At 38.7% G+C, this 22,670-nt stretch overlaps 1 protein-coding gene across 1 annotated transcript in view; it reads left to right on the top strand.

Annotated features, from left to right (window-relative positions):
- Positions 1-22,670, top strand: part of LOC139743916 (uncharacterized) — a 43,757-nt gene that overhangs the window by 15,833 nt on the left and 5,254 nt on the right. The window contains exons 12-32 of the mRNA XM_071654381.1: positions 1,086-1,253; positions 2,398-2,637; positions 3,549-3,617; positions 4,130-4,200; positions 6,176-6,326; positions 7,702-7,770; positions 9,025-9,140; positions 9,665-9,781; positions 10,524-10,702; positions 11,890-12,167; positions 12,222-12,270; positions 12,626-12,717; positions 13,553-13,606; positions 14,347-14,542; positions 15,831-15,889; positions 16,246-16,320; positions 17,415-17,589; positions 18,750-18,819; positions 19,500-19,671; positions 20,304-20,417; positions 21,705-21,908. Coding sequence (XP_071510482.1) covers positions 1,086-1,253; positions 2,398-2,637; positions 3,549-3,617; positions 4,130-4,200; positions 6,176-6,326; positions 7,702-7,770; positions 9,025-9,140; positions 9,665-9,781; positions 10,524-10,702; positions 11,890-12,167; positions 12,222-12,270; positions 12,626-12,717; positions 13,553-13,606; positions 14,347-14,542; positions 15,831-15,889; positions 16,246-16,320; positions 17,415-17,589; positions 18,750-18,819; positions 19,500-19,671; positions 20,304-20,417; positions 21,705-21,908 — 2,718 coding nt within the window. The remainder of the gene's footprint in view (positions 1-1,085; positions 1,254-2,397; positions 2,638-3,548; positions 3,618-4,129; positions 4,201-6,175; positions 6,327-7,701; positions 7,771-9,024; positions 9,141-9,664; positions 9,782-10,523; positions 10,703-11,889; positions 12,168-12,221; positions 12,271-12,625; positions 12,718-13,552; positions 13,607-14,346; positions 14,543-15,830; positions 15,890-16,245; positions 16,321-17,414; positions 17,590-18,749; positions 18,820-19,499; positions 19,672-20,303; positions 20,418-21,704; positions 21,909-22,670) is intronic.

Here is a 22,670-nt window from a genome sequence, read left to right on the forward strand (position 1 = left end):
GAAATGGCTGAAATATCCAAAAACAAGGTGAAACAAAGAGATCCTAACAAAGTTGTGGCCTGTCACCTTTTATTATTATCACTTTTTGGATATCTCAGCCATTTCAAAACCAATTTTCATCAAATAAACATTGAATCCTTCTTAAAATTACATGTTCTTTCATATTTCATCAGAGGTTTCTCAGTATCTCACTTAGGAATGTTCAAAACATGAATCCCCACCTCAACCAGTGCTGTACAGTCCCTTTAACCACTCGTGACATCATCAGGGGAAGTCCCGATTGGCGAAAAATCAGACTCGCTATTTAAATATTGTAGCATATAATATGCAGTATGATATGATCCCCAGATGCTCTCAATCATGAAAATCAATGATTCTAAACGAAATCACATGAACTACGTGTAATAGCTGTAGATTACTTACGTAAATATGCGTAGGCCCCACAGAGCTAGCTCGATTATTTCTTAATCTTTGACAGAAGTACCGATTTAATATGTGAGTATTAAATTTTGTTTTAACAAAAGTTTTGACCTTCACGCAGTTGACTTGTCGAGAGCTAATTTGCGTGCCTTTGACATGGTGTCTTCTTTGCTGTTATTGCTTTATGGGATTAAAAAAATCTCTGAAGCATATTGCAAAGCATGGGGTATGAACTGTTGAAAATAGTAAGTGTGTATTTACTTGTGCACACACACACACACACACACACACACACACACACACACACACACACACACACACACACAAACACACACACACACATTTTAATGAGTAGAGCACTCTGAGCAATGCAGGGTGGGGAAAAGGAGCTATGTTTTCCATAACCATTATAAGTGTACATGATCACAGACACATCAATAATTTTGCACTCCGGTCATACAGTATGTACACATAAACAGTACATATCATACAGGTATATGTGCATTATACACGTATACATATTGTGTTTTCTCCGGTAGAATTTTTAGTATGGTAGCCGAGTTTTTTCAAACAGAGCTGTAATCACACACAAAAAAAACAAACTGAGAAATAGATGAAGAAAAGTAGTTTTGCGATGGGATCTCAAACTTCCCCTCACTGGCCAGGTGCTGACGGACATCGTCTACGACCCCAAGAATGCCCTGATCGTCACCGTCCTTGAGATGGGGGATGTGCTGGTGTTCGACAGCTCTACCAATCCCTGTCAAGCGAGGGAGCTGCTCGTTCCTCTCATCCCTGAGGAGTCCGTCACGTGTCTCGCCCTTGTGAAGCTGGTGAGAACACTGGACTGTCAAGACCCGCATAAACACAGCTGGTCTTATCAAAGTTGTGGACTACTAGTAGGCCATTGTTTGGGAGTATGGAATGCCCCTTGTAGCATCATCAAGGGACGCAAATTCTTGGCATGTAGCATAGAGGCTTTTTTTACCTGTTCAGAAGACTAGAAGCACATTTTCACTCTGAAATTGCAGAATTATCTGTATGTTCTGTGTGTGTTTGCTTCCTTTCCTTTACTTTTTTTTAATTTAGTTAAAAGTTAAATTTATTGAGTGGCCCACATCTCTACATGCTTGTTCTTTTTCGTAGGCCTCTTTTTTTCCAATGATACAATTACTTTGAACAAATAGTTTCATCCATGTTTGTTGAGTCATTGTTGTAATACATCATTCTTTTGTTTTCCTAGAAATTGTATGAAAAACGAAAACTGTTGTATTGGAAATAAAATGTAATTTGAATTGAATTGAGTTAAATTGAAATGATTACTGTTGCAAATGTTCAAACTCTATCTAAAATCACTGTGCTTTTTCTCTACACAAGTGGCAATCCATACGTAGGTATCGATCATTTCACATCTTCAGAAGAAAGCAACTAGTTTATTGTTTTGAAGAATAAATCAATGACCAGATATTGGTGCACTTGTGTCTAGATATCACATCAACCTACCATTTTCTTTTTCTTTTATGCTCTGCACTCATGTCTACTAAAAAAAAAGTTATTGTTTTCTGAGGTCTTTTTTAATGTGCTTGTCAAATGTATGATTGTATGCATAGCTTTTCATCCACATCTTTTAAGCCCATTATTTTGCATTTATTTATTCATTCATGAGCTTTTGTATTACTGTTTATATATTTGTGCTAATGAATTTGTAAAAATAAATGCTTGTTTGTCCATATGTATGTGCATTTGTACGTATGTGTGTGTGTATATGTCCACATATGTATTTTCCCATCGATATTTGTCATGAATAAGGCAAGCTCTATTCTGTCTGTCTCTAGTCTTCCTGTCTTTATGAAATTTATTCATACACTGTCTATCTACATTTTATCTTGTTCTTCATCCCATATTCCATTTTCTCACTCGCCACTCACCTGCTCCTCTTCCCCCCCCCCCCCTTCCACCCCCTCCTCCTCCTCACAGGACTGTGCCCTGGGGCTGGGGGAGTCCCCCGACGGCGACTACCTCATCTTTGCCGGCCACGCAAGCGGCCAGATCTCACTGCTGGAGTGCCGCGCCCACTCCATGAAGCACCCCCTGCAGGCCCACGGGGGTGCCATCCTCGCCCTGGAGTGCTCCCACGGGGCGTGCGGCAGCGACCGGGAGGGGTCGACGAATGAGATTGGAGCAGCAGACAGACTCATTTCCTGTGGGTCTGACAAAGTGAGTAGTCTCGCATAAAGAGAAGTAATAACAAGGCCACAAACCTTGTGAATACTGATGCCACATTAGAATTATATGATTATTGATTGTTGCCATTTTAGTTTTGGTGATAGGAACATTAAAAGTACATTTATATTTGTGTAGACGCATTTGACTTACTTCCCGATTATGTAATTTTGTTTCAAATATCATTAAGGTATATCGCAGCTGATTGAATATGATATAATTTACTGCTGGTGGTGATCCTTTCTGTATATGGTTATAAATTTTTTATGGCTTTGCAAATGTCAAAATTTCCCTTGATTTACGTTCAGAAAGAAACGTTATGATTAGCTACATTATATTCATGTCCAACAGTTTATGTCAAAAAGAAAGAGTTTTAACTACTATCCATATTTTGATAAAAAGGTAGGTGTCGAAGTACCAGAGGTATACTGATGATAAATTAAAAATCTCAGAGCAGTAGCTATGTGAATAAAGGAATTGAATGTTATGCTAGGTGTGCTTTGACAGATAATCATCAATACATCTGTATGTTACTTTTGATGATTTGAGCATTGAAATTAACTTATACATTTGAGAAGATTGTAATGTTCAAACATGTTATGACAAGTGTGTGTCGTATTCTGGTAGAGTCTCAAAATGTCTTACATGCTTTTTCTGTTTTTGATGCAATGTCAAGCAATACTTATTTTTGTCAATGGTAAGACATCAGCCATAAAAACAGAAAAAGGGGGCTTTGGAAAAGATCTATGTGTAAAAAATAAGAAGATAAAAAAATGGTGTTCTGCATTAGTTGAACAGATGCTATGTTTGTTGTCAGCAGCAACCCTTGTCTTAAAGGTATAATTGTAGTATGATGTAATCCAGGTTTTTCTATTGTTGCCACATTTTCATCTCTCTTTCAATAGATGGTGAAGATTTGGGGGATCAGCGCTAGTAAAGAGCTCTCCTCCGTTAAACTCGTCTGTTTGAAGATGGTGAGAAATCCTCCTTGTTTGCAGTTATTTTCTTTCCCATCATATCCATCAAGCTTACTTGTCACAACACACTACGGAATAAAAACCAGTCATGGAATGTTTTCATCAAAGCACAGCACCATAAAGTCCCTTTGGCGTGTTAGAGATGATCCTGCTCTTATATGCTGTCGTAAGTATTGTCGTTGTCTCTTCATGCATTGCATTTCTTTTTATTGTTTAATTAAAGCTCTGCTGTGCTGAAATGACCTACTTTCATACCATTTCCCTGTCCATTTTTTACTTGTGTACATAATAACAACATGTGATGACTTCCTAACTTGCCTTCATTCCATACTTTTGCTACCATTTTGTGGGCAGTTGCTGTTTCATGTTTTTCCATTGATTTCTCTTTCTCCTGTTCTCTTAAAGCTTTGCTTCCACTAACCGTAAAACATGTCTGGCTCATCACAAACAATATTTATGCATGTGTGCACCATATGTGTATTTGCTTTCCTTCCTTCTACTTCTTGTAGGTTGCTTGCACCACACCCCCTACACATGTCTCCATGCTAGGGAATGTCTTGTGTACAACACTTGAGACAAAGTGAGTCTTGCAGGAAGGCTAATCAAATTGATGAATGGAAAAAACAGTTACACATTAAATTTATTGATGGAAAAGCGAAACTTTTTTTTCACACATGGATAGATGTAGATAACTTTGTTGATGGATGGACAACTGGATTTGTAGGTATCTTGAAAGATGTATGGATTAAAATAGAAAACTTTTTGCGCAACTCACTCAATCCTTAAAATTACAATTTGGTGTACAAGTGTGCTAAAAGGGGCCTTCTTCCATTACACTTTGCTTATCAGTAGAATAAATTTTGTTAAGAACAACATATTTCTGCATCTGTGATTTATTTTTAGATTTTAAGACTGATAAGTCGTCGTGCGCATGGCAGATTGTCGTTACAGTGTGGGAGTGCGCATGGCAGATTGTCGTTAGGATGTGGGAGTGCGCATAGGGTTAACAACATACTGTCATGCGCACGGAAGTGCGCTAACAACAATCTGCCATGCACATGACGAAGTGTGCCAAATGATGACATGATGAAAGTAATGAATTGTCAGAATCATGTTGCAAAGAGTTCCAAGGTATCCTAGTCTCAAATGCAAAGGGGATGTGCATACAGTAGTTCTCCAACTGAGTGCACTATTTCTTCCCACTGTGTTAACCAAATCCCATCACCCTCAGAATATACTATCTGTTATCCTGATCTATCTGTCTATTCCCTTTGCTTTGTATGCTGCATGTTGTCTGTCATGAAATGTAGATCTGTCGCTCTGTCAATCATATCAGTTAATTTGTTTGTGATGTCTGTAATCTCATCATCAAGATATGGAATTTACATTTTTGCATATTTTATTTGTGATGCAGCTTCAAATGAATATTCATGAAAGTGCCATTTCATTCATGGGCCTACTAGTGTACTGTAAAACCAGATATTTTTGCGTGCATAAGATTTTCGCAAATCGCCACTGGCAGTCAGTGCATATAGTATAGACAAGAACTTTTTTGTGCTTTTTTAAATTTATGAATATTGGCTCCCGCAAAATTCACAAAAAGTTCATGCTGTGAAAAAGGCTGTTGGCTACAATTTGCCCAAATTTCATGCCACAAATATTTCCGGATTTACATTTGATAGTTACGTCGATAAAAGGCATTTTATCAATCAGATACATAAAAGCAACCCAGCGCAAGAATTGTAAATTTGAGCAAACTTGATCCTTTCTGAAAGAAACAAGCATTTTGATATACCAATGTTTATGGCACAATACCGGGTGTCCTAAAAAGCGGAACGGTGGATTTTCAGTACCTTGTGTTGTAAAAGTGATATATTTTTTTGACATCATTAGAAAGAGCATCTTCCGCAGAAGACCATGATACCAAAATCATTAAATTTGGTCCAGTACTTTTTATTCTACACCAATTTCTGTAAACGCAGTCATTTTCAATTTTTTGCGAATTATGAGATAATAATTTGGGTGCGACACGCGTTCCATACGGGGAATTGTGTAAGCTCGTTGATCCATGTCAACAAAAGATAACGCTTTCATATTGGGAGCGCGGACACACACACACACTGTTTTTTCCTGGCCCGTGCCCAATTTGAAAGCTGTATCTTTTGTTGACATGCATCACCAAGCTTATACAATATTCACCGTATTATCTCATAAGTCGCAAAAATCCGGCAAAATTTGACAATGACTGCATTTTCAGAAATTGGCGTAGAATTAAAAGTCCTGAACCAAATTTTATAATTTTGGTATCATAGTCTTCTGCGGAAGATGCTCTTTCTAATGATGTCAAAACAAAAAATATATAACTTTTAGACCGCAAGGTACTGAAAATCCACCGTTTCGCTTTTTTTGGGACACCCGGTATAGTGAAATCTTTAAATTGTTTCTGGGCTGGCAAATTTGATACCTTTTTCTTGGTAGAGATCTGCACAGTAGTGTAGTCTCTGATCATAACAGGATATGGATTTTGTCATTTAAAACAAAAATATCAATTCCAGCACGGTGGAAATGTACGAGCTGCTCGACAACGATGACGAGTCTCCGCCCCCTAGCGTCCCCCAACAGCAGCTGGCCAATCACATCGCGGCAAATAAGGTGCCTGGCATCAGGCTCCTGAAACATCTCAAGGACCACGACCACACCAAACAGGTACAAAATTGTACACCCACGGCGCACAAAGCCGATGAATCTTTGCCCGTTGTCACGAGTTATTGGGTTGGGTTCGGGTTGGGTTCAAATACATTATGTTATTCATTTAGATCATTTCAATCGCAAGGGTACATTAATACGGAACATGATAGCCATACAGAGATCTGATGAGGACATATCCGAAAAGTTACAATAATAGGTTATTTGTGTTGGGATGCCCCGATACAATAGAACAGTTTGAATCAAATTGACACAAAAGTTCTGTACAAATACACACACACACACACACACACATGCAAAAGATAATTGTTTGTCTTTGCATATATATTTTTTTTTTTCAGAATTGAGAATGATACTTCAAGTTTTTGTCAAATTTTATGAGCCAGCATAAATGTAGGAGAAAACACTTTATATCTTTGCATTTTTGCAAAGCTTATGTCAGTTTTTTTAATTTAGTAGTGATTGAGATTGACAAGTCATGTATATGCATGTATGTACACATGTAGAATAATGTACAATGTAATTCTTAATTGTGATTGAATAGGATTGTAGGGCCTATGCCATTATGATTATCCTGTTTAAACATAATGATTTACAAACAAAAGCAAAATTGTACCAGTGAATTTGATCATCCTTCATTCAATTCTGCATTTCCCTTTAAATGTTTTCTTGTGTGTCTTCAAATGATGACAATTACATAATCACATTTGAATGTGACTTATTTAATAAACTTTTGCTTATCAACTAGACATTAGAAACAAATCTTGACGTGTGGACATAGACCCCGTTAACAGTGGGTGAAAAGACCGGGCTCCGCCCAGGCTCAGCCCGGCCTTCCTTTCACTGTAAGTGCTCAAAAGGCCAAATGCGGTACCCAAAATGGCTGCGCATTTAGCCAAGCTCTGGAGGTAGTCTCGGCCTGGGCCCAGCCTTGCCTTGGCCTGGCCTTTTCTCACTGTAAATGCAAACTGGGCCAAATGCGGTACCAAACTGCAACCGGCTTGCTCCCAAATAATTGTTTGTTTACAAGCAGAGCCCCACTACAACAAAATATTGAAAGGTTTGAATTAAAAGCCCAGGCTGAGCCCTCCACTGTAAACGCACAGAATTGTGGGGCCGAGTACTGCAATTGAGGCCGGGCTCAGCCTGGGCTCAGCCGGGGCTTGGTCCAGCCCTGCACTGTAAATGGGGTCATAGTCAGTCTAATTTATTTATTTATTTATTTATTTATTTTCTAATTTATATGTACAATATATGCATGTTTCAATATTATGACTTGAAATTGTGAGGAATTCAGCACCTGCTTCCTGTCACGATTGCAATGAACCATGAATAATGATAATGACAATTTGTTGTATATGTAATTATGCCTTAGATCACAGCTCTGTGTAGCTGCCCTTGCCTTGGTGTGTTTGCAACAACAAGCAATGATGGCTCATTGAAGGTAATTTTACACTGAAGGAGAAGATTTATAATGAGGTTCTACGACTGATAGTGACTGTGATAGTGATGATACTACCTACTAGTGCTACTACTACACTGTAGTTACAATTGTGACAAAACTATTGCGCATACGTTTACATTATGTATGCACCATAAATCAAATTGACCGAGGTAATATTAATAATTGATAATAATGATAATGATAATAATAATTGATATGATTTATATAGCGCCAAATCCACTCTGTAGAGTGCCCTAGGCGCGGAAGGAAGAGAAAGTGAAGGAGATAAAGAACATACAAAATTCAAAATAATGAGCAATCAAAAGGAGGCCTTAAACAGGTGAGTTTTTAGACTGCTTTTAAAAGAATCTGATGAAGAACAATTTTTTATAGTTGAAGGTAAGTTATTCCGTAAGGTGGAAGCAGCATGGCCAAAGGCACGTGTGCCCCATATTGTAGTGAATCTTGCAATGGATTGAAGTAGAGTATTACACAAGGCAGACATTTGAACAAATCCAAAGTAAGGACAGAATGACTAAAAGTTGAAGACTAAATAGATTATAATGGGCTTGATGCATGTGAACTGGTTAATTATCAGATACAAAACGGGGATCTGACCTGTTTGTATTGGGAATGGGATGACAAGCCGTGTACTAGCAGTAGAATGCACATTTTGTTTTGTCTTGTTTTCTATTTTTGTTTTTTCAATAAGAATACATGTATCAAGATTATTAAAGGGTGTGTACAGTTCTGGTCGAGGTGAAGATTTAGCTTTCAACGTTTTACGAGATATTCAGAAACCACTCTATGAAATGTCAAAGAGCATACAGTTCTAAGGGGTATCAAAAGTTTATTCGATGAAAATCGGTTTTGAAATGGCTGAGATATCCAAACACAAGGTGAAACAAAGAGATCCTAATAAAGTTGTGGCGTGTCGCCTTTTATTATTAACACTTTTTTGGATATCTCAGCCATTTGAAAACCAATTTTCATCAAATGGATGTTGATTCCTTCTTAAAATTACATGCTCTTTCATATTTCATAAGAGGCTTTTCATTATCTCACTGAGGAATGTTCAAAACATGAATCCCTACCTCAACCAGTACTGGACAGTCCCTTTAAAATGCACACACACAGACGCACATAAGCACTTCCGGTAGACCCTGGCTAGAGTGAAGTTCGACCAAGCACACAAGTAGTCTAATTTCAGTCATAAATGTGCATCAATTGTTTTGACGTCTCTCATTGTCCAAGATCTGGGACCGAACGAACACCATGGTGCGTGAGCTGTGGTTTGACGAGACCTTGCGAAGCGTCTGCTTTGCCAACGACAGGGGTGACCTCCTTGTGGGCTTCCAGAATCATATTTCGTAAGGAAATAAGAACGGCAACAAGAACAACAACAACAACAAAAATACTATCATAATTGCTATTACTGTCGTTTTCTTTTTGCTATTGATGATTTTGTCATCACTATTATTACATTCTTACCTGTTGTACAGTATATCGTTATTGTTATTGATGTTACCATACTTGATACAGTTTTTCTGTCACTGTCATTTGAATTATATTTGAATCACATTTTGTAATGTACACAACAAGAACAAGAACAACAAACACAAAAACCATACTCTGTCATGGCTATAGTCATATTTTTATTGCTGGTGATGATATCGTCACTATTATTGCATTCTTACCTGTCCTGTAATCATTATCGTTATTACTATTGTCATACTTTCATTATAGCCATCATCTTTGTTATAAAACTCTGTCATAAATTTACTATGTTAATCGTGTTTCTCATATCCTGACATTTTATCAATTAGGTCATTTGTTTTGATTGAAATTGCATTGCAGTTATCCTTAATTTTTTTTTCCTGTTTTCCTGACGCAGCTATGTCAGCATTGCGTCGTACCTCCCCTTGTCCTACATGAAGGACCTCCTGGAGATGGAATTCCAAGACGAGATTGTGGAAGAGCCATTCCCGTTCAACCCTGATCTTCCCCTGTGGTAAGCTTAGAGAGTACGAAATGTTGCGCCATGGATCCTGGTCAGTGTGAAATGTTAAATCCTTTGTAGTGCTTTTTCATAGCAGGGGCGTATCAAACCCAACAGCTGATAATTGACCGGCCATACAGCTGATGGAATCTGAGGAAAGAAATTGAATCCATGGGACCAGTCGACTCTATAAGCTTGGCAGGTGTAATTTGTGAAAGTAATCTTTCCCATCCCATCTCCATCCAGTTGGCTCAGTCGGTAGTGCATCTGCCTCATGATCCTTACGGCTTGGGTTTGAACCCAAGTCTGGACTGAGCAATGTTGTCTGTAAGCATACCGCCCCCTCTAGCAAGAGGCAAAACACTCTGTCCCTCGGATAGGACATAAAATGGAGGTCCCGTGTATGAGAGAGTAACAACTCGTGCACGTAAAAGATCCCGCTTCATTCATTCATGGAAAAGTGCAGGGTGTTTAACCCGGTGAAGTGGTCACACCTCACATCCAACTGGTCTCCATGGAAGACCAGCTTAACATAGCTGAATATGGGCTATCCAGTTATCTTTTTCAGATGGAAGTGACCAAACAAACAAACAAACAAACTAACATCCATACATTGTGGTTGACTTTTTGACCTTGATAATCTTTATGGAGCGTTCATCTTGAAAAAATGAGAGAGCGAGATAACTCAGTGATCCTAAATCTTCATCTGTGTTGCTCCTTGATTCATCTACCACTTCCATTCTGCCATCCGCAGGTTTGACCTGCTCTCCCTCCCAACCTATCCCACCGACCTGTTGCTACGGCAACACGTGAAGAGCAAACTGCCGCAGCTGAGGAAGCAGATCCTGGGGATCCCCATCCCCGGCTCGGCCAGCAAAGAGGGCAGCAGACAGATGTCGGAGGCAGGCACAGAGGTCACTTCAGAGAGCTTGGGTATGGCTGGAATATAAAGCAAGATATACAGATAGTTTATTGAATACCAGCTTTTGTGTAGCTTTGGTATGAGTCCCACATGCTTCTGATGATTTCAAGATATAACACTTGTTCAGATTATCGCAGGATGTTGACACATGTATGAAACTTTACGCAGATAGAAGGAAGACCTTGAAACATTCAAATGATTGGAAATTAGCATTGAAATATGAAAGCTTTTGCAGGTATACTCAGCAAGAAGTTAAAAGTCCACAAGTAATCACTAGAAGTTAAACCCAGCTGATGAAATGAAAAGGAGGATCTACACAGGTCTTTGTGATTGGAATGAAAACATGATGGCCTTGGCAGGCACAATCAGAAACAAGCAGGACATTATAAATCAATGTTGGAAGCTAAACCAACTATCCAAGTTTGTGTTTTTGCCGTCGTAGACATGCCTGAATTTACAATCCCAAGTTTGTCATCTTGCGTGCTTTTCGCCCATTGCAATTAATGTAGACTTCTGTATTAAATTGCTGGGGATAATGTTGGCCACATCACAAAAGCTGAGTGAAGAAATACAGGTATATCATTTGACACATCAGAACCAAAATAAGACATCTGACAAAAATGTAAGGTGTAAGTCTGTCTTCCAGCATCACAAAGACATATCGTCGCCGGGGCGATAAGACCTCGTATCTACAAAATGTCAAATGTTCAGGAGAGCCAAAAAACATGGCAGCCAAAGCACTGTGGCGAATGGGAAAGCCTTTCCTTTGACATACCATGATGGCTTCATTTTTGGAGTAAGACAGCTGGGATTTTGACAGGACATCACTTAACCCGTTATTTGACCATTAATCCCAAAAACTCATTTTCACCAAAATTGCAGATACAAGGTCTTATCGCCCCAGCGACGATATGTTTCTATAATCATCTCTAGTGTGCATACTGTTGCCATGGTAACCTTTTGTGTGCTTTTAGTGCCAGTTGAAATAGAAAACCCCACAGCACTTTAAACATTGTCAGAAGTATGTAGCACAGGAAAGGTTTAAGCAGTCAGATCTTTCTTCACTTATACTTTTTTTTTTTCGTTCTCTTATGTCAGACAAGTAGCAGTGATGTTTTATGTATAAGAATCATCATAAGCATGGTCATCAGCATCTATGTGTGTTTTTTCTTTTTTATCTTCTTCTTTTGAACTCCAGTTGGTAGGCACATTTCAGAGCTGGCATCATCCCAGCATATCAGAGCTCAGAACAAGAGTGGGGATGCACCTAGCAACGGAACAGTCTCACAAACACACATCCAGAGGGAGAAGAACCAGTGTGAGGATAAGAAGGAGACAGAGGAACCCAAGATGGAGACGGAAAAATCGGTGGCGGGGGAGAGTCGGAAGGGCGGAGATGGACAGAGCGTGGGAGGGGACGGGGAGGGCGTGGTCGAAAGAGAGGTGGAAGAAGAGGATAAAGAAGGGGAGGAGATGGTTACTGATGCAGGGCCAAAGGAGGAAGAAGAGGAGGAGGAGGAGGAGGAGGAGGAGGAGATGGAGAAAGAGAAGATCATCCAGCTCTTGGTAGCTCCCGATGGTGAGTTTTGTGAATTTTAAGAATTCTGAATTCAATTTTCATTTCAAATACAGTGGAACCTTGTTATAAAGCATCAGATATAGTGAGATACCTAATATAACGAGGTGATTTTCCAGGTCCCATTCCTTTTATATTCCTTTGTTTTTATCTGTGATATAATGATATATATATATATATATATATATACATGTATATATGAGAGAGACACCAGACTTTGCAGACTTTGTTTAGAGATTTCGTCTGCTTGCCAGGGAAACTTAAAAGCTTCATAGATGTTTTCTCTCCTAAAGCTTGTGAGAGTGTACTCTCTTGGTGAGTTTACACAAACTATCTGGGTTTTTTTTGCTTGCCAAAGGTTACATCCCAAATTCTGTCATCAGGATGCTGGTCCAGCCACCCAAGCCTCCGACCCCGCCCCCTCCACCGGGAGAATGGCGACCACGGAGCGTGAGTAGACGAGATTTCACCAGTTTTTGTCATCATTCTGGTCTTCTCTCTCACAATGTTACCCTAAAAGATGTTGAGAATAATTGTTCAGATGATTCATGGGTGGATTAAAAGTTTGTGTCTGCATCCTTGCCATGTGTGGTGTTTGAAAGTCATCAAATTTGAATGTACCTCCAATATTTATCCTATCCTTTGTTTCATTGGCAATTTCCACTTTCTCTTTGATTTTTTTGTCTTTTTTTTGTACATTTTGTCTCTTTGTCTTCAACTTTCTCAGTGGTTTTTCTTTTCTCTGTCACGGTTACTTCTCCAAAGTTTTAATTCAAATCCTTTCTTGCTTTGCCTTTTGACAGCAGTATTTACATCTAGTTCTTTTCCATTTCAGAGTGATGAAATTTTCTTTGCCCTTTTCAGTGTCATTTATTCTATGTCGAGATGATTTTTAGAACTGTACATTGTATACAATTATATTTTGCAGTTGTGCAGCTATCATAACATTGTTTATTCTGGTAACTATGATATGAAATATGTTTATTTGAAGAGAGAAAAATTGGATTGGAAAAGAGTGGAGATATGCCGAATAAGATTGTGTCAAGAAAACCATTGTTTACATAGGATACACTGTTCTTTTTTTTTATTGTCTTTGTTTCAATTACTTTTTTGTTTGTGATAATCATTCAGAGCATTTCAGTACAAAATCATTCCTCCCTGGTAATTTGGAATGAAATTTCATCACAGATGGTCATTAGTGTCGTAGAGTTCCCAGATGGACAGACAGCTTGATGCTTTTGGCAAGATATAACCTTCAGCATACTTCCAATTTCTGTTCAAACAGGTTCCTGCAGGCGATATGCCGGTTGCTGCACAGGGTTCGGAGGACACGGAATATGTGAGTCGCTCATCGGGAAAAACTCTTCCGAAATCGTTTGGTCAAAGATTCGGTCTTTTCCATCTAAGTCTGCTTTAAGTCACCATGAAGCTTAGAGTATAAAGATGCCCCTTTCTGGGAAACCTAAACCAAAGGGGAAACAAAGCAAGGAAACGTATATACCACCACACCAATGATTAAAGTAATTTTGTTGAGGAGTAGATCATTTTGGAATAGTATCGCTGTCTTACTAACAGCATTGGTAGGGCCAATATATGAAGCTTCTCTAACTTCTGAGGTGCATCATTGCTGTCATCAGCTTGGGCATGGAAAGTGCTGAACTCAACACTCTCAGTTTAAATTACAATCTTATTTTTTCCCCAAAGGGTAATAATGATAGGCACCCCGAAATTAAGCTGAGTTTACCCACACAAATGACTTTTTGTGTAGGTTGAAGAACAGACACTTATGATACAATGTATATATGACATGACTGTCACAATGAAATCCAGTGAAATAGACACTAAAAATTTCTGCTACCGTACTACATCTGAAAATATCTGCCCTGATGACTGTATCAACTCTTTCCCCTCTTGTGTGGCACCATGTTGACAGTCTATAGCGTTTGACTGACTACTGCTATTCTTCTAGGGCGACGCATGAGGGGTCGGCATCTCCCCTGAATTGATGTCATACAGTGCTCACGTAACGACTGGAACAACTTTAATGTAGCTTTGACTGGCTTTGTTTGTCTCGGTCAGGAGAACCACGAACCATTCACTTGGGCCTCATCCGAAGAGAGCACGGTGGCCGCGGAAACGCCCGTCACCACGCCCAGCCCTCAGGCGTCGGCCAACCTTGCTGCCGAGAAACGGGTTGCCAAGCAACCAGGTGTTGCAGCGGCGGAGAAGGAGGAGGCAGAGGTGAATCAAGGCAAGATCAGGAAGCTGAGCCTAAGTGAGTATCTAGTGAGATAACCCTTATGATTACTGTAATGATGGATTTCTTTCTTTTCCTCCCTTTTCCTTGTCTTTTTCCCCACAAGTGTTGCAAAATCTCCTTGCTCTATGTCATTCTCTATGTGTCGTCCCCTTTCTCTCGTTTATATATGTATTTGTCTGTCTGTCTATCTATCTATCTATCTATCTATCTGTCTATCTATCTATCTATCTATCTATCTATCTATCTATCTATCTATCTATTTATTTATCTATCTACATGTATCTATCTATCTATCTATCTATCTATCTATCTATCTATCTATCTATCTATCTATCTATCTATCTATCTATCTATCATCTATCTATCTATCTATCTATCTATAGTATCTATCTATCAGTCTGTATATCATATCTTTACATCTACCACTAATATATTCCCTTATCTCTCTACCTATTTATTTATATCTATCTATCTACCTATCTATTTATCTATCTATCTATCTATCTATCTATCTATCTATCTATCTATCAATCTGTATATTATATCTTTACATCTACCGCTAATATATTCCCTTATCTCTGTATCTATTCATCTGTATACGTTTCTCCACCTATTCATTTATATGTCTCTATCTGTATCTATTCCATCTACAATGTATATGTCTATCTTTTTGTGTTAATGTATACAGCTATCTATTCATTTGTATAAACTGTATGACTTTCTTTATCTATTCATCTTTGTGTCTTGTTAGCCTTATAATGTAATGTAAGAAGTATGATATCACATCTGATATATTGCATCCAGAATTACTTTTCATCTGAATGAACCAACTTAAGCTGAAAAGAATAATAAGAAACTCTGTGTGATGTGATGGTCTGAAAAAAGTAAATATTTCAAGTAGGTGATGTGTGTCAATCAAAATCATATAAAATTATCAAGATGTGACTTTAACTAATGAGTAATCTGATAGCAATGTTATCAGAACACCTTCTGTGTTTGAATACGATATGACCTTTTAATTTTGATACTTGACATTACTCTTATGCATGATTGTATACCAGTGACAGAGATAAGACTGACCATTTTTATTATTAGTATCATATTTTTATCTATTTATTTATTTATTTATTTATTTTTTTTTTTTGGGGGGGGGGTAATTCTTTACTACTCAGCATTACTCACATCCTTTAACATCAATGTTTCTTCATTTGATTTCTTCTGGATGATTTCATACAAGTAATAAAATGAGGAAAGCGCAAATAAAATGATCTATTAACCACTGCACCAATTTGTTACATTTCAGAGACAGTTGGAAGGCTTGTCATATCTCACCCAGGGATGAGCGAAGAAAGGGAGAGGACGGTAGGCTTCACAAAAAAGATTCTGGATATAATAAACAAATTTTCATAGATTAAGACGAGACATAAAAAAACAAAAAACAAATTAAAGCAAACCCAAATGTAGTGAATGTTTATAAGCGGCATTGTGTTTGCATGATTTGCAGTCGACAGTTGAAGCATCTAACAACCAAAACTCATGTGCCACCAGAGCTGAATTGTGCGCTTCTGCTATAATCACTTTTTCACACGTATATTCACAAGTGAGTACATAGGGCCTTCTGTGTATTTTCATGTAGCTGAGATGATCAATGCATTCTCTTCCCCCGAAATATAAACTAGATTCGGTGCTGACCTGTTCTGCCATTTTTTTTTTTTCAGATGCTTTCGAAGAAGAAGAGAAGAAAAGGCAGAGGTATCAACACGGAGCAATCAAAGCGGAAAAGATATGGGAAAGTGAGAACTGTCGTCTTGAAATCTTTTGATACTTGGAATGATGGTGCTCTCATGGGCCTATGGTCTGAAGGCATTAGCTGTGTTATCCCCTATGAGAATCCTACTTGATAATCTGACATCTGTATTGTATTGTTTTGTATTTATTCAGACAAATTAAAACAATGTGTCTAAGGGAGCAGAAAAAGTTATGAATACAAATGCTTGTCTGCACCTCTCAGATACATTGTGCACAAGTTTATGCGCAATGAAAGTACATGTACAAATTGTAATGTTAAAATACATAAATCTAAAATGCATTTATAGTACAATATACAAGTAAGATTAAGCTCTTGGATTTAGAATAACGTTGCACAAAAGAGGGATACAGTGTAGTTCGTGTAATAATGCATGACATTGCACGTTGCGTTGCCATGTTGGGAAAATCTCCACTAAAATAATGGCTGTGATTATAATTGAACTTTAACCTGTTGAGGACAAACTCATTTTGCTATTTGAAGACACATTTCCCATAGACACCTGTCTGAGTATACTCGGGACTAGTCTTCAACGGGATAAAGGCTTCTTCTGATGTTGAAGACAAAAATCTTAATCTAGCCTGAACGTTAACATGCATGCACCAAAAATTTCACTTTTCTGAGATCATGTCATAATCCCTTATAGACAGACACATTATCAACTCACTCATTTACATATTCACATTAACTGCTCAAGAACTGTTTTTTGAAAATTAGCAAAGCTTCATAATTTCATAACTTCTATAATCTTTAATACAATTTGGATTAAATTTTCACTTTTGTGAACACTTCAACATGAAATTTTACTTTTTTTTATCAGTCTAACTTTTAGCTGGTCCTGAATTCCCCTTTAAGTTCTTGGCCGCATTACCAGGCACATATTGTTCTGCTCATACAATTCAGGAGAGGTTTTCTAAGATAAAAATGTAGCTGAAGATCCTCCTACATTGTAGAAACATATAAAAATGATGATGATAGCATGATAATTAACTTCTTTACCAAACTGGTATTTGGCTTTTCCACAAGTAACACTTAAGTGCAATGCCTCTTGCACCAAATTTTATGCATGGTATTATTCAGGTTGGCCCCCTAGATGACATCCAGGGGGAGAAGGAGGGGAGCGGGGATGATGAGGTAGCGGAGGATGAAGAGGAGGAGAGGGGCCCGCTGGACCGCCTGCTGAACCGCATCACCAGCATGTATTGGTATCCCAAGGGGCTGAAGATGGATGTGCTGACCACGGTCAAGACACTGCGTGAGTCCACTCCTGATTCCTGGGTGAGGAGGGAGGGGGAGGGGGGTAATGATAATGAGAGGGGATGATGATAATGACAAGTTGGTCTTTGATTAATCTAGAGTAGACTCTTCAGTGTTGGCACTGCTCTCAAAGAGGGCTCCTGTCATTATCATTACCCCAGCAAGGAGCACACTTTAAACGACAAGTTCACCTTCATATAGGGACCTACATATTAAGGACTTAGAGAATGCAGCACTATCAGTAGAACACATTGGAAACCGCTTTTGATGTCACATGTGTAGAATGATACAAAGAAAATACAGTACTCTCCGCCAAATCAGGCGCTGCTTACCAATGATAGTCGGGTACTCCACTAAATTGACTCCATTGTCCGTCCTATTTTGTATTTTTTGCTGTTGGATTAAATCAACAGTATAGTTTTACAACTATACTGGGAATTAGCCGACTTTAAAGGGTGTGTACAGTTCTGGTCGAGGTGAGGATTTAGCTTTTAACATTTTGCGAGATATTCAGAAACTACTCTATGAGGTGTCAAAGACCATGCAATTCTAAAAGGTATCAAAAGTTCATTTGATGAAAATCGGTTTTGAAATGGCTGAGATATCCAAAAACAAGGTGAAACAAAGAGATCCTAATAAAGTTGTGGCATGTCGCCTTTTATTATTATCATCACTTTTTTTTTATGTCTCAGCCATTTGAAAACCAATTTTCATCAAATAAATGTTGGATCCTTTTTGAAATTACATGCTCTTTCATATTTCATAAGAGGTTTCTCATTATCTTACTTAGAAATGTTCACAACATGAATCCCTTACCTCAACCAGTACTGTACAGTCCCTTTAAGATACAGGCTCATAGATGCTGTACAAGCTGTGGGGAATGCAATCACCAAGAGTGTTATCTCTCACATGCTTTGCTTAAAAGCTTAAACGCTCTGCAACAGAGATTAAGTTCTGGATCCCTCCAACACGTTGGAGAGAACATTGTGTTTGCTAGTGGGCATTTGATGTGATAAATAGATTCCAAATCTTTTTGTGACAAAGTTCAGTAGTGTCAACTGATTGATAGGTACTGGTGGTTACACTTAAAGCCATTCTTGTAACGAAGTTTACATCCTTGTCTTCTCACCTATCGCTCTTTGCTATGTCGTGTTTCAGTGAATCTGCTCGACAACGCATCGGATGAGCTCTACAAATTCATCTGCTCGGCGTTGATTGAACTGAATGAGTGAGTATTCATTTCCGTGATCTCGTCACCGTTCAGTGTATGATCATCACCGAGGCACTTGACACAAATTCTCAATTTTTCGTTTTGCCCTGACCACAATTTTCATGATGCAAAACACATTGCAACTGATTGATGAATTGCCCTTCACTGATGTAAATAAACACTTACAATTCAGCGTTTTAGTAGTAGCCGTGATAGAAAAATCATAGACATACATACTCATGTTGCGCTAGAACCAATGATCCACTGATTACTCCACAGCAAATTACATTGGTTGCATTACACTACAGTGTACGTATAGTATATCCACTTGATGTAATTATGCAGTTGGAAGAGCATTAATCAATAAATTATTCAGGGAAGTGCTCAGCTATGTATGAATGTACACATAATTGAGTGCATGTGCGGGCATATGAATGTATGACACCACTTTGTAACAGTATTCCATTTTGTAGTTATATTTTTTCTTCTTACAATTACTTGTCTTTCTCATCTGTCATTTTATATCTATTCCTTGACATCTACGTACTATTTCATAAAAGTCTAATATTGTACTAAAATATATTGATTAATATTTGTGTGCCTTCCCATGATTATCTTTTGTTGGATGATTCTATTTTAATCACTTAGTTGGTCCGTGCACCATACCTCATTAATGTTTCATTCCTCCTTTCCTGAAGTATTGTTGGGCTCAGCGAAAACCTGCTGGACTCCATCATCCGCAAGTTCCTGCGGGACCTGAAGAGCAGCCTGTTCATGACACGGCTGAACGCCATCAAGACCCTTGCCAATCTCCATGACAACAGGCCCTTCGTCGTGCTGTCGGTGCTCAACTCCATGACGGACGAAGATGTAAGCACACAGTTTAATGGCAGCTGTTAAGAGTTGTGTGTGATTCAGATGAATTTGTTTCTCATGATGGTTTCACCATAGGCTGATTGATGAATGAACAGTCATGAAATATCATTTTCTCGCTTGTCATTTCCCATTAGAATGATGCTTAAAGCCGAAAGATAGATAGATAGGTTGCTAGATTAGATAGATAGAAACAGATGTAGATAGATAGATAGATAGATAGATAGATACACAAGTAGATAGATTGATGGATGGATAAGAAGATTGATAGATCAGAAGATATACAATGAAAAACTAATTCATGATTAGCTGCAGAGTGCGTGGTACTGGGAAGAAAGAGAGACAGACAGATAGACAGAAAAAGAGACAGACAGACAAAGCTATTAGAAACCTGTAAAATAAATATTGAGAGAGGCCATAATTGTTTTCAGATTTTGACACCCTTTGCTCCAGGAATGCATATATCTTTAACATCAGTTTCTTCTCCAGCTTAAATCCCGCTGGTTGAAAGATGCCACGCCTTCCCTTCCATGATAATCAAGTATGAACAGAAACATACCAAGGACGCGCATCCACTGACCTGATATGTACATGTGTTATGGGTTTTTATTTCCTACCTACTCTTGCAGGCATCTATTCAACAGGAGGCTGCGGAGGCGCTGGACAAGCTCGTTGGGATCTCCACCAAGGAAGCCATGGAGAAATACCTGGCCAGCATCGGCATTCTGTCCCAACACCAAGAGGTGAGAAACTGGGCCTTGACCCTGTTGCATTAAAAAAAAAGTGCAATCAAACATAAATCAGGATATCAAACGTAAGTTTGGTATCAGCGAATCAGAATTGAGTATTCAGAGGCTTATGTTTGATTTTCTGGCTTATGTTTGATTTTATAGCTTACGTTTGATCTCAGCCTTTATGCAACAGGGCCCTCAGGTCTGCAAAGTGGGAGTATTATCTGGATTACATGGAGGTGTTAGGTCACAAGGTTAAAGGTCACATTCTGAGTCATGTTATGGATTGGGCTTTTGTCAGGAGGTACATTGTATTGTCTTCAAGGTCATATTCCTTTGACAAATTCAAGGGTTATTCTTGAGGGTAAAGGTCACACTCCAGAGCAATGCCTATGCCAAATTCAAGATTATAGACCTTGAGGGTAAAGGTCACACACCAGGGTAATGCCCATGTCACATTCAAGATGCTTGACCTTGAAGATAAAGGTCAAACTCTTGTAAAATGCCTATGCCAAATTCAAGATTTTTGGCCTTGAGGGTAAAGATCACACTCTAGGGAAATGCCTATGACAAAGTCAAGATTTTTGACATTGAGGTGAAGGTCACACACTAGGGTAATACCTATGCCAAATTGAAGATAGTTGAATTTGAGGGTAAAGGTCACACTTTAGGGTAATGCTTATATGCCAATTTCAAGATTGTAGACTTTGAGGTTAACGGTCACTTTCTAGGGTAATGCCTATGCAAAATTCAAGATTATTGGCCTTGAATGTAAAGGTCATACTCTAATGTGATGCTTATGCCAAATTCAAGATTGTAGACCTTGAGGGTAAAGGTCACTCTCTAGGGTCATGCCTGTGCCAAATCCAAGGGGGTTGGCCATAAAGGAAAATGTGCTGTGCAAGTGAAATACCTCGGCCATACATATTTATTTGCACCTGTACATGTGAGCCCTAAATTTGTTAATCTGTCAAAGTTTGCCTTCATAGATGCTGTTTGCTGTCTTCCTTAATGCTGTTACAAAATGAAAGTAAAGATCAACATATTTTCATTTTCATGTCAAAGTTAATGGGGATTTCAGCTTGTAGGGGATAGGTTAGAGAAAGATGTAGAAGAGAGTTATTATGTCATGTCATTATATTACAAGCCATGTTTTTTCACCGACATAGTTGTTAGTCTTGTGATTCAGACCTCATTACGACCTGTACACCGGTAATGCCGGTGAATTCAATTGAGCTAGTATGTATATTTGGAAACAGGGACAACAAAGCATCAATAAGCCATTTTTGTCTCATGCAGGATCCGTTAGCGGACCTAGCCCAGCGATGCCGGCGGGAAAGGCAGCGCGGCGAGAGCACACTCTTGACTTCCGTGACCAGCGTTGTGGAGCGTCGGCTGTCGTCGATCTCTCCCCCCAGGGAGCGGGTCTACAGCCCGGAGATGGTCGAGGAATGGCTGGAGCGCATGTTTCACGACAGACAGCTCTACGAATACAAACATAAGGTACGCCATTTGGAGAAGGAGTGAACGACTAGGGTGAAAGGGGGGAGGAGGTGGGTAGGGCAAGTTAAGGAACTTTCCTCTATCAAGAAGCTTTTTGTAGGAAAAGCCATGTAATCAAATTTGTTTGTTTGTTTGTTTGTTTTATTTCATACAGATCATTCAAACTTTACCTTTAGGTACAGGATGATAAAAAACCAGCTGAAACTAATGTCTAGAGCCTGTGTGTCAGCAGCCATATGATACATCTCGTGTGTATTTTGAAAATGTATTTTCGATGACAAGCTTATCAGGTAAAGAAGACCATAATATGTTTGGTGTATGAAATGTCACCTATTTCAGAGTGTGTCTCTTCTTGACTCAACTCTAGATATGGTGCAGAAAAAAAAGGTCATATAATGGATCAAATCTCACCACCTCTAGTCAAAGTAGTTAATGCCACTTTCTCCCCTGACTTTATTAGCGGAAAAGCAGTAAAGACTGATAAACAAGACAGAGGATAACTGTGGGAGAGATTAGGATGATAAGTGGAAATAAAGTATAAACTTCCTCAGTCTGGAAAGATATGATGTGAGAAGACTCCAAACGAGGAAATGGTAAGAATCGGAACAGAGACAGGTGTTTATACATTTTAACCTTCTGGAGAATATGAATGTAAAAAAAAAGAGAAGATGATATTAACAGGTACAGAACGAAGGAAGCATACTGCCAAAGATATATAAACAAATGGAACTGTGCCTCACTTTTACTTGCACATGGTTGTGT

This window comes from Diadema antillarum, unplaced genomic scaffold (genome assembly GCF_040938485.1).
Source record: "Diadema antillarum isolate AM-2024a unplaced genomic scaffold, OU_Dant_1.0 seq00001121_RagTag, whole genome shotgun sequence".
NCBI lineage: Eukaryota > Metazoa > Echinodermata > Echinoidea > Diadematoida > Diadematidae > Diadema > Diadema antillarum.